The sequence below is a fragment of the Epargyreus clarus genome, unplaced genomic scaffold (genome assembly GCF_041222505.1).
Source record: "Epargyreus clarus isolate Ecla_fem2 unplaced genomic scaffold, WU_Ecla_fem_2.2 ptg000032l, whole genome shotgun sequence".
In the NCBI taxonomy this organism is placed as follows: Eukaryota; Metazoa; Arthropoda; class Insecta; order Lepidoptera; family Hesperiidae; genus Epargyreus; species Epargyreus clarus.
The window spans coordinates 3,155,165-3,174,848 of NW_027332237.1; the positions used below are offsets into that span (position 1 = coordinate 3,155,165).

General features: G+C 36.3%; 1 protein-coding gene across 1 annotated transcript in view; it reads right to left on the reverse strand.

The window, feature by feature from the left end:
- LOC140755084 (protein Wnt-5b) overlaps window positions 1-19,684 on the reverse strand; it is a 67,088-nt gene that overhangs the window by 19,875 nt on the left and 27,529 nt on the right. Inside the window, exon 3 of the mRNA XM_073090280.1 lies at window positions 1,957-2,213. Coding sequence (XP_072946381.1) covers window positions 1,957-2,213 — 257 coding nt within the window. The remainder of the gene's footprint in view (window positions 1-1,956; window positions 2,214-19,684) is intronic.

The following is a 19,684-nucleotide window of genomic DNA, read 5'->3' on the forward strand; positions in this document are numbered from 1 at the left end:
TACCGCATTATTTCATTAGTTCAGATAAATAAAATAATATAAATATAGTTCAAAAAACTAAAAAACACGCTTTTATGATAAAATTAACTAAAAAGTAGAAAATCTAAATGAATTTAGGAATCAATTAAGGAACAGTAAATAGTATAATTGTGAAATAAATCTACAAAGTTTGAACGAAATCTGGCCGTTTAAAGTGGGTCAAAATCGCGCCCAAAGAAGTCGGTTACAAACATACAAACAAACATACAGGTGAAGCTAATAAAAAGCGTGTAAGAAGGCTCATTGGTTTCAACAAGCGTATAAATCAGATTGTCGAGAGCTCGCTTCACTTAACTGAGATTTAGAACCAGTCGAGTCTCGAGAACTTACTTTACTTAGGTCTTATCTACATTTTTGTTTTATCTATAAATATTTAATCTTCTATAAATATATTATTAGTTGGATAATTGTTTCTAAAATAAGTGCTATTTCATACCGCCACACCTAGAAAAACAGTAGTGTTAAGCGCTGTTGTGTTCTGGTTTGAAGGGTGTGGTAAGTGAGACATACTTTTTTAAGGCGTTTCAGCTTAGTCCTCAGGGATAGCGGCGCATATGTGGCAGACCTCAGGTAGGAATATTTAATTCTATCTGGAGTTGATTACAGATATCTATAAGCGACAGTAGCCACTTACTATCAGGTGAACTGCATGTTTGCTAGCTGCTTCAATATAATTTTTTTGTAATGTTATTTATTTCATACATAATTTATAATAAAAAAATACACAAAATATCCAGCTAAAAGATAGTTAATTACAATGTAATAAAATTTTAATAATTTATTTATAATAGTACAATTAGTAATTATTGATTATAAAAATAAATAATAAATGAATGAAAGAATGAACATGTCAATTAATAGAAAAATAAAAATAAAGCCGCAAGCTCAAATTTTATTTATGCCGTCTTAAAGAAGTCAAGGTTTTGTCGTAAACTGAAACCTATCGTAAATCGCAGAACAAATTAACATCTAATACTATTTTCTGAAACGCCTACTGGCTTATATCAAGATAAGGTCCTAATAAATTCGCAAAAGCGCTGTAACAGCTAACATAAAGTATAATAATAACTTCCTAGGACCTAACAAGATGTTATGCTATTTCGTGTATTTTATTTGGCTATATAAAATTCTCGTGTCACAATGTTAGTTACCGTACTCCTCCGAAACGGCTTAACCGATTCTTACCAAAACTTATATGCATGTTCAGTAGGTTTGAGAACCGGCTACTATCTATTTTTCATACCCCTAAGTGATAAGGGTTGATTTTTTTATTTATATGGCAACACAACGTTTGCCGGGTCAGCTAGTTTGGCTATATATTCATATCTATATTATTTCTTTTTTTGTATTAGAAGGATATTACGAGGCGGCTTGAATATAGAGAAGGCACCACCGCCTTACCTATTTCTGCCTTATAACAGTAGTGTTAAGCGCTGCTGTGTTCTTGTTTGAAGTATCTGGTAAGGGACATACGACCCGACGCCCCGCGTCGTGGAGCAGTTACTATAAATGTCTGACGTGCAGAGAGTCTCGGATTCGATCTCAGGCCAGACAGATATCTAAACGACGAATTCAGATTCCTGGGTGTTTGTGTATTTATCAATGTGTGTGAACATGGCAACTAATATACAGGGAATTATAGTGTGGGGTTGTGAGTGTAGAGAGCGAGGCGTTTCAACTAGTCTTCAAGATAGCAAGATCTCGGGCAGAACACGAATGCTATTTGGGGTTGATCACAGATGTGGTAGAAAGTGCAAGTTGTTTTTCTACCGATTAAAATCAAAGTACCAAGAAATCATAAAACATACCGATCAGTGTCAGTGATCCAATTCAGTGGTCACTTACCATCAGGTGGACTGCATGCTCGTTTGATATCGAAGGACATTGAACTACCAGGGCATCATAAAACATACGTACCGATGAGCGTAAGCGGTCCAAACACAGTCTCATCAGGGGTGACGGTGCAGTTCCAGCGCCTGCTCCTGAACTGGTGCTGGCACTCCGTGATGCCCTGCTTGACGCCGGCGCCCACCGCGGGCATGTGGTCCTTGTGGCGGCGGCACACGCGACGCTGCCCGGGAGTCAAACCTCGGAGTGTTGCACACATTCGGGATTTGTCTGAGAATAGGTCGGGTTGGTTCGACCACTTCTCGAACTCTAAGAGGCCCATGTTGCTGGAACAAGAGAAATGTATGATTTAATAGAGAAGTAAGACTTTATTTTATTCTATTTGTTTTATAATATAGGAATAACCGGACGGACAGGCAGAAATAGGTGTGGCGGTGGTGCCGCCGGAGTCGAACCACAGAGGATTCTACCTTCGAATCACATTTTGATAACACATCAAAGGCAATGCTACCATATTTATTTTTAGACGAAATCAGCTGAACCAATTTATAGCTATACTTTATTAAGTTTCAAGTTTCGTTTTCACCAGTTTTATGACTCAAGCTATCAGATATACATAATTATGGGCTATTCATTAAATTTATGATAGTTAGCGCACCATAACATAGCTATAATATGGCCATAATAATAAATTAAAGAAATGCTTCGCTCCTTATTAAGGTTAATTGACAATATTCTAATTTCGGAATAAAATATTAAGGCTTTGGATTGCATAAGTAAGGCTAAGTTTTGGAAATCATACAAAATATGTTTCCTGTGAGTTTAGAAAAAAGTGTTTATTAATTATTATTTTTTTTTCCTAAAAAATATCTGGCAATGAAAGACAGAAAGAATTAAAAATAAATCATGTGTTACATCGGCGCACGCAACTTGGTCTAATGCTAAAATTACAACTGTAATCTGATTTCCCAAACACGCCAAAAACAATGTGGAGATGGCATCTGTAAAATACCCCAGATAGAATTAAATTCCTACCTGAGACGCTTTGGAAAGCGCACCCACACACCACACCCACAGATGCTTCGGAACTTAACAGATTAAGTTAGAATTGAAACCAATTGCAACACGCTTCAAACTGGAACACAGCAGCACTTAATAGTACATAGTGGTGCCGTCGGAGTAGATAAGTTTTTACCTCCTTAAAATGTATACTAAGTAAACATCTACACGTTCCCAGCGGTACAGATTTTTCTGTACTTTCCATTACTGCGTTACGAGTTGTTTTAAACCTCGTCCTATACCCGACATTGTGGCGGCACGAGGCGTATTAAATCCCACCGCCCGAAGGAGACTAAAATCCTTTTTTTGGCGCCAAATAAGATAAAATGGACGGCTTTTGTCTTGATTATTATTAACAATGAGTTGATTAACCTAGATCTGCCACCGCCCTTGGTCAAATTAGTTAGTTTAGATTCTATGGGTAAAATAAAATGTGGGGTCTAATGCACCTCGGCCCGCACTGAAAAATGGCAGGTTTCGATATAATTTAGTGATGGGAAAATAAATATCGATTTTTTTTTATTGTTTTTATTTATCAACGTTATGGACAGAATGAATACAAAAAGGGGAAAAGTTATGGATGTTTTTCATTGAAACATTTCAGACAATAAGGTTTTTTGCAAACAGTGCATTCCGTGAGATTTTTTTTTTGGTTTTTTTGTCTGCCTCACGACATGTCAAGAATGTGCGGAGTTTTTCGTAGCATCCGACACATCTCTTCTTCTTTGGACCCTTATCGATATGATGTGCTTTCTTTGCAGTGGATTCTGAAAAGAAGGAGCGAGTAGATTAGGGTAAAGAGTAATCGGAATACTCGGTAACGATTTTGCCTACGTTTCCTATCAATAATGTAGCTACTTAACTTTTGTTTGAACCATAACAGGAAACGTAATTATCTATAATGTAATTTCTTACTATACGGATATACGCCTAGCCTGCCAAGTCTCACTACTGGACTTTCGCCTAGACAGAGTATATTTGTGACTTACCTGTTTTTGAAATATCTTCCTGTATTCTGATTTTGGCTCAGATTTTTCAACCGGTTTTTCTTCATCTTCCTCCATGATCAACTTTTTTCGGCGACGTTTCGACATGATAATTTTCAACACAAAGACAGCCTCGACTGCGTTGCACAACACCAACCACGTGAAGCTAGCGTGGGGTGCGGTACGAGGTGCGTGGGGAAACCAGGCGTTCGCAACCTCGTGCCGCACTGAACAAATAATAATGCTAACACAGTGCGGAACGAGGTTGCGAACGCCTGGTTTCCCCACGCACCTCGTACCGCACCCCACGCTAGCTTCACGTGGTTGGTGTTGTGCAACGCAGTCGAGGCTGTCTTTGTGTTGAAAATTATCATGTCGAAACGTCGCCGAAAAAAGTTGATCATGGAGGAAGATGAAGAAAAACCGGTTGAAAAATCTGAGCCAAAATCAGAATACAGGAAGATATTTCAAAAACAGGTAAGTCACAAATATACTCTGTCTAGGCGAAAGTCCAGTAGTGAGACTTGGCAGGCTAGGCGTATATCCGTATAGTAAGAAATTACATTATAGATAATTACGTTTCCTGTTATGGTTCAAACAAAAGTTAAGTAGCTACATTATTGATAGGAAACGTAGGCAAAATCGTTACCGAGTATTCCGATTACTCTTTACCCTAATCTACTCGCTCCTTCTTTTCAGAATCCACTGCAAAGAAAGCACATCATATCGATAAGGGTCCAAAGAAGAAGAGATGTGTCGGATGCTACGAAAAACTCCGCACATTCTTGACATGTCGTGAGGCAGACAAAAAAACCAAAAAAAAAATCTCACGGAATGCACTGTTTGCAAAAAACCTTATTGTCTGAAATGTTTCAATGAAAAACATCCATAACTTTTCCCCTTTTTGTATTCATTCTGTCCATAACGTTGATAAATAAAAACAATAAAAAAAAATCGATATTTATTTTCCCATCACTAAATTATATCGAAACCTGCCATTTTTCAGTGCGGGCCGAGGTGCATTAGACCCCACATTTTATTTTACCCATAGAATCTAAACTAACTAATTTGACCAAGGGCGGTGGCAGATCTAGGTTAATCAACTCATTGTTAATAATAATCAAGACAAAAGCCGTCCATTTTATCTTATTTGGCGCCAAAAAAAGGATTTTAGTCTCCTTCGGGCGGTGGGATTTAATACGCCTCGTGCCGCCACAATGTCGGGTATAGGACGAGGTTTAAAACAACTCGTAACGCAGTAATGGAAAGTACAGAAAAATCTGTACCGCTGGGAACGTGTAGATGTTTACTTAGTATACATTTTAAGGAGGTAAAAACTTATCTACTCCGACGGCACCACTATGTACTATTAAGTGCTGCTGTGTTCCAGTTTGAAGCGTGTTGCAATTGGTTTCAATTCTAACTTAATCTGTTAAGTTCCAAAGCATCTGTGGGTGTGGTGTGTGGGTGCGCTTTCCAAAGCGTCTCAGGTAGGAATTTAATTCTATCTGGGGTATTTTACAGATGCCATCTCCACATTGTTTTTGGCGTGTTTGGGAAATCAGATTACAGTTGTAATTTTAGCATTAGACCAAGTTGCGTGCGCCGATGTAACACATGATTTATTTTTAATTCTTTCTGTCTTTCATTGCCAGATATTTTTTAGGAAAAAAAAATAATAATTAATAAACACTTTTTTCTAAACTCACAGGAAACATATTTTGTATGATTTCCAAAACTTAGCCTTACTTATGCAATCCAAAGCCTTAATATTTTATTCCGAAATTAGAATATTGTCAATTAACCTTAATAAGGAGCGAAGCATTTCTTTAATTTATTATTATGGCCATATTATAGCTATGTTATGGTGCGCTAACTTTAGTTAGTGATGGGAAAATAAATATCGATTTTTTTTTATTGTTTTTATTTATCAACGTTATGGACAGAATGAATACAAAAAGGGGAAAAGTTATGGATGTTTTTCATTGAAACATTTCAGACAATAAGGTTTTTTGCAAACAGTGCATTCCGTGAGATTTTTTTTTTGGTTTTTTTGTCTGCCTCACGACATGTCAAGAATGTGCGGAGTTTTTCGTAGCATCCGACACATCTCTTCTTCTTTGGACCCTTATCGATATGATGTGCTTTCTTTGCAGTGGATTCTGAAAAGAAGGAGCGAGTAGATTAGGGTAAAGAGTAATCGGAATACTCGGTAACGATTTTGCCTACGTTTCCTATCAATAATGTAGCTACTTAACTTTTGTTTGAACCATAACAGGAAACGTAATTATCTATAATGTAATTTCTTACTATACGGATATACGCCTAGCCTGCCAAGTCTCACTACTGGACTTTCGCCTAGACAGAGTATATTTGTGACTTACCTGTTTTTGAAATATCTTCCTGTATTCTGATTTTGGCTCAGATTTTTCAACCGGTTTTTCTTCATCTTCCTCCATGATCAACTTTTTTCGGCGACGTTTCGACATGATAATTTTCAACACAAAGACAGCCTCGACTGCGTTGCACAACACCAACCACGTGAAGCTAGCGTGGGGTGCGGTACGAGGTGCGTGGGGAAACCAGGCGTTCGCAACCTCGTTCCGCACTGTGTTAGCATTATTATTTGTTCAGTGCGGCACGAGGTCTAACAAACCCGACATTAGGTTGGTGTACCATAGAACTAGGAATCAGTAGCACATCACAAACATATAGTTATCACTCTCCTACACTGAACCAGACGGAAGTTATGCCTCTCGCACCACAGAGAAGTTAAAGTTTTTTCTTACCGCTATAACGACCAGACATGGACGAAGTGTTTTAAGCCGCGTTCCGCAGCTAACGTGTTAAAAAATAAGTCATATCACATCTCTCTTAATCGCATAGTCTATACTAATATTATAAAGAGGAAAACTTTGTTTGTTTGTTTGATTGTAATGAATAGGCTCAAAAACTACCGGACCGATTTTAAAAATTCTTTCACCATTCGAAAAGTACATTATCCACGAGTAACATAGGTTATGTTTTATATGAAATATATTTGATAAATATCTATTTATTTATTTCTATTTGAGGCGGGACAAAGTTTGCCGAGTCAGCTAGTATGATTATAAGCTTGTAATTTTACCATAATCATAAATATTTCAAAATAATTAAGTTATTTAACTACCGAACAAAAAATATCGAACGACAAATAGAAAGCAAAAAGGTACTGAACCGAAACAATAAGTCTGACACCCCTTGCCTGTTTATATAGTTGTAGATTCTGATGACGTGTAATTCCCAGAACATTACAATCTCATTCAAAATATTAGATGAAGCTACTTACACGAAGTCGAATGATAATATTTATTTTGACGTTATTATAAGAAGTGCTCTGTAAACAACGTTATCTTTTCTTAGAACATCTGTAGGGAATTTCATATGTATATTTAGATTACGAGTAATTTAAGCAATATAATTGTGGATTGAAATTCTGCTTTTTATGCTGAAGTTAGGTGCGTACGAGCTTTTGCCCGCGGCCTCGCTCGCGTTACGAAGTAATATTTTCATCCCCTATTTTATCCCCTTGGGGGTAGAATTGATCAAAATCCTTTCTTAGCGGATGCCTACGTCATAACATCTACCTGCATGCCAATTTTCAGCCCGATCCGTCTACTGGTTTGGGCTGTGCGTTGATAGATCACTATGTCAGTCAGTCACCTTTGAGTTATATATATTTAGATTAAAATAATTTATCGCTTGTTTTAACGGCGAATAGAAAAATCGTGTGGAAATCTATGCCTGATGGGTCTCCTCTCAAAATGAGAAGGTTTAGGCCATAGTTCACCGCGCTGGCTAAGTTGGTAAACTTTATATATACATAAGCAGTGATAGTCTAGTGGTTAAGAAACGAGGCCTCTCGATCGAGGGGTCCGAGGTTCAAATCCTAGGCACGCACCTCTGATTTTCAAATTTATGTGCGTATTAGAAATTAATTATCACTTGCTTAAACGGTGAAGGAAAACATCGTGAGGAAACCTACATACCTAAGAGATTTATAAAAAGAAAAAAATCTCAAAGGTATGTGAAGTCTACCAATACGCACTTGGCCAGCGCGGTGGACTATGGCCTAATCCTTCTCATTCTGAGGGGAGACCCGTGCCCAGCAGTGGGACAGTAATGGATTGATGATGATTTGAATATTATTTTAAATATTTGTCATGTATGCAGGTTCCTTCGGGATGTTTTCCTTCACCGTTTAAGCCGATAATTAATTTCTCACATGCACATTTTGCAAAATCTGACGTACGTGCCTGGAATTTGAACCTGGGACACCCCGAATGAATGAGCCTAGTTTCTTCACTACTAGGTTATTGCTTATAAATAGTACTGCGTCAATAATGAGTGGCAACCTTAGATAAGAATCCTCTTATCATCATCGAATCATACAGGGCCGGATTTAGAGGTCTAGAGGTCTTGGGGCAACAAAGCAGTGGAGGCCCCCTGGCCCCAAATATTTTCCGAATAAAATGAACAATTTTTTCAGTTGAGTTTTTCAATAAACATTTTATTGTGAAACGCAGGTAGATTCTTCTAGTATTCATGTTTGTACAAAGTACTGTAGATAAAGGTAAAACAGCGAAAAAAAGATCAAAGGAAAAGATATATATATATATTTTTCTTTTACTAGTGTTTACTAGTCGGAATTAAAAAAAATCCGACGTCTCTATAGTGGGGACCCTCTTTTGTGGAGGCCCCGGGGCTGCCGCCCCGGTTGCCCTCCCTTAAATCCGGCCCTGGAATCATATAATAAGAAATACATCAATAGCAGCACATACAAAAGACTACATTAAATATAGTATTTATGTATATAGTCCTTTCATTACAGAACAAATGAATCTAATAAATCATTATGAAGTCAGCTTCTAACTACATGATGTTGTTTGCACAACTATCTTATAGTTTGTCTATGTCAAAATGTTTGCTGATGGTTAAATATCTAGGAAAAGATGTAACAGTTCCTAAAAACAATTTTCCATAAAAAGTATGTACATATTGTTTGCATGGGGTTTAAAAATTGCGTACTGAAAAAAAAAATGAGGACTTACATAATATTTATTGGTAAATGTATGCGCTTTTACTAAATGTTATTTTAATAGTTAATAGTGTTCTTTCTTTTATTAATTGGCTGAGATAATTAATTAAAGTATTTTTTATAATATTGGAGTAGCAGACGCGCATGCAGTCCACCTGATTGTGAGTAGGTACTGCGCCCATGGAAATCTGTAATCAACCCCAGATTGATAGTTTCCAACCTGAGGTCGGTGACAGGTGCGCCGCTATTAGGACTAAGCTGGAATTTCTTGGAAAAGTAAATAAAACAAAGTTGAAAATTGGAAATATTTGACTAGATCGGCGAAAAAACGGGCATCAAAATCACCATATAAATAAAGATCCTCTACTTGAATACTTTGTCAAAGTTTTTTGTTAAAATTGACGTTAGTACTCAGAGTAGAAACTCTGAAAGTATCAACAGACTCACTGGTTGTATTCGGTCACTGTCGGCCGAATCAATTTATTATTAATCTGTGGATTATTCGTGAAAAATGAACTCCGAACAAAAGGGCTTTTAAAAATTTATCTACGCTGGAAAAGCTATTACTCTTGATAAACAGTGTAAGAGAACCTATTATTTTAAAATTCGATTTTTGGAATTTAAATTGAACTCTCTTCTCAAATACTTCGCATATATCTATTAAAATAATCTATACGAATATAAGGTAAACTTTGTACCTAACTTTGATTGTTTGTTTGTTTGTTTGTAAGGGCTAATCTTCGGAAATACTGAATCGATCATGAAAATTCTTTCACAATCAGAAAGCTATATTATTCAGGAGTACTATAAAATATACCCTATTTTATTATAATTGAAAAAAAGTTGAGAGAAAAAATAATGGCATATGTATATCAAGTCAGCGGAAATTGGGGAAGACGAGATACTTTACCGGTGACTAAACGGTTCGAAATAGACGAATATAATGTGCATCAAAAATGTTGTTCTCTATTAGTTTTATAATAACTCTGCGGTACTGTATAGCTAGCTTTTATATTTGTATCACTACACTTTTATTCAATGAAAGAATAGTACATTACAATACGAGGACGAAAAATTTTTTTCTGACAAGTGTGAGTTTGCAGGCCGAGCCGCAGGCGAGGACTGCAATCACACGAGTCAGAAAAACATTTTTCGTCCGCGTGTTGTATAAAATTTTATATTACGGGGTCGGAAATGGGGGTTTTGCGCACGCGAAGCGTGCGTAAAACGTCCATTTACGCACGCCGTGATATAAATAAATTTTATGTGAAATTTTTAGTTACATGCATGTCAGGTTATGTTTTTAAACGCAGGTTCTTTGAGTATTAGTTTAATGTAAGTATACGTATGTTGACGTTTGAAAAATAAATGACATGAAGATATGTCCAATATTGTCCGTTAATCCAATATTGTCCCACTGCTGGGCACGGGTCTCCTCTCAGAATGAGAAGGATTAGGCCATAGTCCACCGCGCTGGCCAATTGCGTATTGATAGACTTCACATACCTTGGAAAACATTATTTTTATAAAACTCTCAGGCGAGATGATTTTTCTGCGATGTTTTCCTTCCTTATAACATGCACATTGCACAATGTAAATACCTTCGAAAAATTTAATTAGGCAACAATTATTCAGCTTTACCAATAAAATAAACATAATTATTATACAGAACAAACAATAACCCGACTGTTTAAAGATAACGTTTTAAAAGAATTTAATGATATCACGTATGTTAAAATGTTTTTTTTTTATTTTTCACGAGGGGAAACCTTCAAAAGGTACCCGATGCCTTGGGACCGACACAGGGTTATGTGGGACTCTTACCGCACTAAAACCCCCCCGGTGGCCGTCCTCAGCGCTGCGTAGAGGACTCCGGGATCTCCAAAGGAACGCAACCGGAGTATGTTAAAATGCCCTACAGGGCATGCCAAAATGAGACAGTTATCTCGAAATACATTACCTACCTAACTTGGGTAACAAAATCAGATACAGTCATTAATGATTACAAGAAAAAGATTTATTTCCATCTCAAATTTCAAAAATATATAAACATTTTTTTATGTGTGATATAATTGTTATGCGATATTTGCATCTTTATCTAATAATTTTATTATATTTATTTTGTATTAAATCTGGTAACAAATTTAAATTTCTAGTCGAAAAGAATTTTAATTGCATAGAAAATACTTACACGCGATCGTTATATGTATAATCTCAATTAATTACGATGCGGATAAAATACATTAATTACGTATATTCCATAAATAAAACTCTTTGATAACAGTCTTAATAAAATATCAATTTAATAAATAATAATAACAATAAATTTAAAATAATCACAAACTGACGCACAGCATTTCTTTCAGCAAAGTACCAGGGCACTATAATACCACAGGAATTTGATGAAGTTTACGCGTATCTTCCATAAATTGTGATAGTGAAGTTAAAACCGTGCTTCCTTTGGCTCTTAAGCTTGATTTTCACGAAGCGCTGCCCAACTCCCCCAGCAGAAATGCTCGGATAACCTCCATTCCCGTCAAGGTAGTGGTCCTTAATGTAGATAGCTTTGATGTACGCGAAGTTATGTTGCCCTGGTAGTGGGTACTCGATGATACTGGTTCTGACTATTAGCGGGAAGCCATATTTGTATTCGTTGACTTTGAAGATGATGACGTCACCGTATGTAGCTTGGCCGAGGACGAGATCATGGCTCTGGGAGGTCGCAGAGGCCAGCACACAAAGTAGAGCAAGTAGGGTTAGAGCACGCATATTGCTTCGTTCGTTCGTTTCACACTGATATGCTAATATGATTTTGTATTGTTTTATATAGAACGGAATGGCGTTATGCTACAAGTAACCACGAAGTAATTACGCGGTTAGCTGATAAGAATATCGGGTCAGAATGATATTACGTTTTATTTGAACTTATAATGATATTATAATGGTACTCCGTATGCGATATTTAGTTTTTTATAAAATAATTATAACGGTTCCTTAACAGACAAATCACTGTAGTGGTCAGGTTGACCATGTAACCAGTTTCTATGTCTATATCACCATGCTATGATCTACTACCATGTGAATTGGTAGAACCAATGTTATTCGTCTGAATACCACCGCCATACCTATTTCTAGATTGAAGTAGTTTCAGTTGGAGGGCGAGGAATTGTAAATGCCATCTAAATTATTATGATGCGATCATCTTAGTCTTAGGATCGCATATGATCAGCTTCAGATAGAACGAATTCTAGATATACATATGGTGGCAATTTCAGATGTCCATAAGCATAAGTTGGAAGGTGGTAGAACCCTTTGTGGTTCGACTCCGGCGGCACCACCGCCACACCTATTTCTGCCTAATAATAGCAGTGTTAGGCGCTGCTGTGTTCCGTTTTGAAGGGTGTGGTAAGGGAGACATTCTTTTTCGAGGCGTTCCAGCTTAGTCCTCAGGGGTAGCAGCACATTTGTGGTCGACCTCAGGTAGGAATATCTATTCCTATCTGGGATTGATTACAGATGTCCATGGGCGGCAGTAGCCACTTACCATCAGGTGGACTGCATGCTCGTCTGCTACTCTTATATTATAAGAAAAAGCAGGTTGAAACCAATTACTATATTGTCTGCAATCTCGTTTGCTAGTCACGTCCTATATAAAAAAAACAACCGTTTATGAATAACGGCTATCAATATCGTTAATGCTACAAACCACTTTTCCAATTAGTCAAACTACTTATTACTGCATATGAAACCTTACGTTATAAAATAAAAATATAGTTTTCGAATAACGGTTATAAATTTCGTTGTTGATATCGACCAAAAACGCTATTAAAATATTAATATAATTAGCCAAACTGCTTCATTACAGCATAAACCCGTCCAGGTAAACAGAATCACAAAGGTGCTATCCATCACGATCTAGATGTATCATATGACGCCAGGCAATACAAACAGACAAACAACCTTGTTTTTATATAGAAAAATCTCAGCTAATATTTTTTAATTGATAGCGTATATTTGTTTAATTTTCAAGTGAAGACAGAGCTTCTCAAATTGTTTGATCTTAACAGATAAGGTCACATTTTTATCCCACAGCTGGGCATACATAGGTACTTATATTTAGATATATGTACACATTGCTGAATATCAGAATTATTCTTTCTTTTATATTATTTCCCTTAATAGGCAAGATTGCGGTAGGCCAGTGGTTGAACCTTGAAGCTTCTCGATTGAGAGGTCCGAGGTTCGAATCCCAAACACCTTCTGATTTTTTATGTGCATATTATGTATTATAAATCAATGATCACGTGCTTTAGAGGTGTAGGAAAATATCGTGAGGAAACTCGAGGGATATTTAAAAAAGTTATCAAGGGTATGAGAAGCTTACCAATACGCACTTGGCCAACGCAGTGGACTATGGCCTAGTCCTTCTCATTCTAAGACCAATTACATAATATACACAAAAAATATCATTGCTTATATTCAATTCATATATTAATAAGTCAATAACCCTATGTATAAACATATGCATAAAGTAAATAACATTTTCCATTGCAATAAAGTTTGGGAATCCCTGAATCTCTACATGCAACTTCATGAGTCATAAGGAAAGTTATGATAAGGCTTGTTTAAGCTGAACATATATAAAATCATAATAAATATTGCACATAAATGTCAATGAAGTTATGATAGCCTAATGATTTGCAATACTCCCTCTCAATCGACGGTCCGAGGTTCGAATCTCAGGTTGATTTTTCAAACTTTTGTGAGTATTAGAAATTAGCTAAGTATAGTGAAAAAAAATGTGATTGAATTTGTTTGTATTGCACAGGGAAGCAAGGGGATTCAAAAATCCCAGTTACTCCTGATTATTAGAAATGCGTTATTATGACTAAGTTGGCAGGATCTCTCTTCAAACCAGAACCAAACATCGGTTGTGTTAAGAACCAAAGTCGAACCCCGAAGGGCTTTTTATAATATAGAACTAGCATACGAGCATGCAGTCCACCTAATGTAATGTAGTGTGCCGCCCATGGACATCTGCAATCAACCCCGGATAAAAAAATCCTACGTGGGGTCGGTCATAGTTCCTATTCTTGACGAATACATTGAAACGCGTCGAATAATTATTACCATACCCTTTTTTTTGTTTTCGAGGGGGAAACCTTTAAATGGTACCCGACGATATGGGAGCGACGCCGGGTTATGTGGGATTTTTACCGCACTAAAACCCCCGGTGGCCGTCCTCGGCGCTTGGTGGAGAACTCCGGGATCTCCGATGGAACACAACCGGAGTCCTCCGAACGCGATGCCCCAATCGGGCTCTTCCCTGGGGGAGCAGTTTACGCGCCTCCCACACACCTAGTATTTACAACGATATGCGGCCACACACACCGTCGTCCTTCCCGGGGTTACTTGCTGGACGGTTCGAGCTCCTACTCTTGCCGCCCGCAATCCCGGAAGCCCCCTTTTAGTCGCCTCATACGACAGGCAAGGGATATCGTAGCCCTATTCTAGTCCCGAGACTACAGGGACAAGTATTACCATATCCTACAAACCAGAACACAGCGTTTAACACAGTTTTAGACAGAAATAAGTGTGGTGGAGGTTTAAAACCAATATCACAAGAAAAGTATTTTCAATTCAAACGAGACACGATTATAAAATGACGACATAACATATCCATAAATAAAATGTTACGTGTGAAGTGTGAATTGGAGGAAATTACTTGAATCATCCTCATAGTGATGTCACTCGGAAAACTATTGTTCTTTATTCCAAGGTAACTAAAGAGAAAGATTTAAGGTAAAGTGATCATGTATGATGTTTACTTAGTACTTAATTGATAGCAATAAAGTCTTGGGTAGATTCCCGCGGCGTGTAAATCTCGATTAAGTGTGCATTGCTCTGTAGCTGATGTATATCAAGAGATATATGTCTAAAAGTAAGAGTTGGACGACTAGTGGCTTTTCACCCGCGATTGCCTGCTTTAGAGGATACATTTAACTTCATACATCTTTATCGTGACCAGATAAAACTTAACTGTGATTTTTTATATGGTTCTAGTAACAACTTATTTTGGCGGTGGTATATCCTGGGTCGAACCATACTATTATAATTCTACTAACTTCCATACATAGATTAGTAAAGATTACTCACACGTAACAAGAAAATGTAACCAGTTTTGACAGTTGAAATTGTCACTGTCATCTATTTTCGTGTTTGAAAAATATTAAAAGAAAATAGTTTTTAGATCATTTACGAATGAAACGATATCTCTCCGCACTTTTTCTTCGATTTCGTGTTTTGGCACCACTTAACTGCGCATGTCGGCATTGTTCCGCATAAATTACACCATGACAGCTATTAAATGGCTGACAGAATTGTCAGCCGTTTAAGCCATTAAATGGCTTCCTCCAATTACAAGGCGGTGAGATATGTATACTTATCTATGCTTCCATAGAACAAAATTATAGAGCCGGCAATAAAACACATGTACACAAATTAATATTTATTAACCACAAAACATTCTAAAACTAAAACTTCCTCGCGTACTGACTGTCATCATTGTACTGCGAATAACCACCCTTACTGTAGTACCTCAAGCTAGGATCATTCCCGTAGACCTCTATCAGGAACTTATACCCTCTTAGTATCGACGGACTTTTCAGCCCTACAGACACACTCTTCCCCCCAACCCCCCCACTTTCGATATAAGCTTCACCCGCTTTATCATCCCGTAGGTCGGTGACAAAGACAGCAGATATCAATTCATTTCCCGGCGCGTTGATTATTACATCATCTGTCCTCTTCCACAGAGCTGGATCGGCTTCTTTGATCTCACTGTAGATCTTTCTAGACTGGGGTGTTATTACTCCTAAGCGCACATCGTTGCATTTCACTACCGATGCTAATACGATTAAAACAAAACTTAGTTCTTTTAACATTGTTAAAAGTATAGGTTAAAACAAAACGAAAATCTAATACTCAATGGGTAAATTCAGAAGCGTATTTCGCTTATAAAGAGTAAGAAGTCAACAACAATGAGATCATATGCGATTTCTCGATATTCTGTCAAGTTTTTATGGACATATTTAGTTTTTTTACCACTTCTATTCTAATTTGCTTACAGCATCTGATTCATAATGTTTATTAGGCTCGTATTGACAGAACAAATCTCTATTGTATTTTACGTTTATTTATGTTAGGTTGGTTACAAATTTGTGTGATACGTTGTAATTTATGATTGGACTATAATTTATGTTTTTGGACTTTTTATTTATATATTTTATATATAAAATCCTCGTGTCACAATGTTAGTTACCGTACTCCTCCGAAACGGCTTTACCGATTTTCACCAAATTTTATATGCATATTCAGTAGGTCTGAGAATCGGCTACTATCTATTTTTCATACCCCTAAGGGTTGTTAACCATTAACATTTTTTTTATTTATAGTGCAACACAACGTTTGCCGGGTCAGCTAGTAATTTACATATTTTTTATGATTGTTGTAGGATTCGAGCATGCAGTCCGCTTGGTTTTAAGGGCTAGGTTAGTGTCCAACTTTGTTAAATTATTTTTGAACGATAGTAATACCTATTGGCATCAAAAAAGCAGCTAAATAATCGATGGTAAAAATAGCATGTGTACTGGAACGCTAATTGCGTCAAATATAATCGATATATATTTTAATGGTGCGTTAAATATTAGAACCAGAAAATTGAAAATTGAAAAATAATTGGAAAACCAATTTTTAGGCACTTCAATGAACAGTATTTTAGTATAACGTAATCTAACAGTGTTTGAGGAATTCGCACAATTTACAAAATACACGTATTACTCACGAGTGTTACATCATACCGCACTAATCTGTCCTTACCCTTACTAACACCATAAAAACGTTCATAGAAGTAATATTTTCACGAATGGGTGTCAATTTTATTGGCAAACCTTCATGCTACCGTGTTCTGTACCACAAACATTTTTGTCACAAACATTTGTAAGGACAGACGTTGAAAATGTTTCTAAAACTTCAAATAATTGTGTTTCTCCTAATAATTTCTTACGGAAATTCTCACGACTTATTTCTCGGATATCCAGATATAAACTCCAAATTAATTTACGATAAAGTACATCAAGAGAACCCAGCGCTATGGGTCCGTTCAGAAAGAATAACTGTCAACTGTTCGAAAAGTGAAATTATTAACGCCATAAAGATTCTTGATTTGAGGGAGGATAAACGAGGTGAAGTGTATTTAGTAGGGGGAGGGGTGGGCGAAAAATTCGTATCTGTTGATCTATACAGCCCCACTGTGTTCCGTGGTTACAACTTTTGGGTGCAAGTGTACGCGATTGAAACTAATAACTTTTTGTACCGTCACGGGAAGTGATCTAAGATTGTTGCTGCATGTTTAAATAAATGTTGTGATGTGTTTGTTTTTTATTTTCATATTTTAATAGAATACTTATTTAGTTATTACTATAAATTTGACAGATAGTGCACCTTAAATATTTTTAGTAATTGTATGAATAAGTGGCACATATTATGTATGTAGGGGAGAGTCGGTTATATTGTACCACATACGTATTATTAACGTGATGGAACTCTCTGTGGTTCGACTCCGCCGGCATCACCACACCTATTTGTGCCTAATAACAGTAATCTTAAGCGCTGCTGTGTTCTGGTTTGAAGGGTGTGGTAAGGGAGACATACTTTTTCGAGGTGTTCCAGTTTAGTCCTCAGGGGTATTACATTGCAAAGACATTTATCTATGCCAGTATTATTTTGATATATTACAATACATTTTTTGTAGACATGTTCGATCTGTAAGATTTACCCGACGAGGCAAGTCGTACCCATAGATTAGTAAAGATACTTCGCCGCCTTGAAATTGAATGAAGCCACAAATGGCTTATTATCGTAAGTTCTTTTTTTGAATTCTTGACAAATAAAAACATTTTTAGAGAAAATTTACGAATAAATAACTAATACTGCGTAATTTACATGAATTTACATAATAAATAAATAATTATTTCAAATATTTTAGGAATATTTTAGCACGGAGACGTGGCAAAACTTTTTTACGCAAGTATTTCAATTCTCAAAACTGGGCACATTTTCTAGTTCGGAGTGAGTAATCTTTACTAATCTATGGTAAGCATTTGTGTTACTTAAATTACTTGTGGTAACAAGTAATTTAAGTAACACAAATGCTTAAATCGTACCACTGAATAAGAAAACATATAAGTTCTTATATAAGACATTTATTTATTTGTCTTACAAATAGTAGGTCATATATGTAGGTCTTGGAGAAATAATTATCTCTCATAATTACTTATAGTAGGTGTCATACCAGGAAATAACCTTTTAGGGAAAATACTACATATTACTGACATTACAATGATTCATAGTGTTTGCAATCTGTGGATAAATACAGATAATTTAAATATTAACGCTATAACCTCTTTTGTTTTGAATTATAAAGTGTTGCTAGTTATTAAGTATATTTTTGGACTAATGTTTGTACCTAGCGATTACTAATTCGGCCATATTTTTTTTCAAAATTTTAATTAAAGAATAAACCTAAACGCGGTCAAGAAAGGTACTTAACTGTTTAATCTTTGCTCATTTATAATGTTTGTTTGAAGTAACATTTATCTCTATGTGATAACCTTTAATTCTCATGTCCTACTTAAAGTACTAAACAACTTTGCAATCACAATATTTGATATTTGTTAAACAAAGAAGCTGTCATCTTTGCAGAGTCGCTTTGTATTTTAACACTTATTCGTATATGCTTTGCAAATTGTAATATTTTCAATATTGAGTATAGTGCAATATAAGAAAATTGTCGCTAGGATACTAAAGGCACATACCAACTACCTAACTGTTCAATAAAATCATGTGCAAATGAAATTATAGAATGACAAACAATTAGACTAATATGCCAGAAGTCAGGGTCGTAAAACGTATTAAAAAGAAAAGATTTACAAATAATAAACGCACACAATGAAATAAAAAAAATACACTTAAACGAAGTTTAATTGACAAGTAATAAATTCACAACAATAAAACTATTGCACATATTAATCACAGCACAATTACGCGTATATCTCGATAAGGAATTTGTAGCCCGATCCTCTTTCGCTCTTCAATCTAATGTTGACAAAGTTGAAGCCAACACCGCCTCTGGTGATCGAAGGTTCTGCGAGCCCATTCTCCAGGTCAATGATATTAATCCCTTTGATTTTCTGATCTCCTAGTGCATACTCAAAGAAGACTTCTTTATCTCGCTTCACGAAGATAATACCCGTCGCTTCCACTTGCTTTTCGTATACTTTTCTCACAACTCCCGAGTGGTCATATACTTGACCGACAGTCACAGATTTTGAGTAGACTGTGGTGATAGCACACAATAATACTAAAGATTTGATTAACATCGTGTTGTTTTGGTCAGAGCTGGTCAGTGAATGAGTTATATTCAAGACGGGAGGTCAACTGGCTTGCTCACTGAGTTGTTAGCAATGTGGATTACCAGTCTGTTAAGGACGGTTTACATAGCATTTATTTTTGTTTTCCTCAATATATTTTTTAGATGTTCTATATGCTTTGTGGTTCACTTCTCACGAGAACTTCGAAACAAAAAATATGTAGAAATGAAATGTGGTGTAAAAAT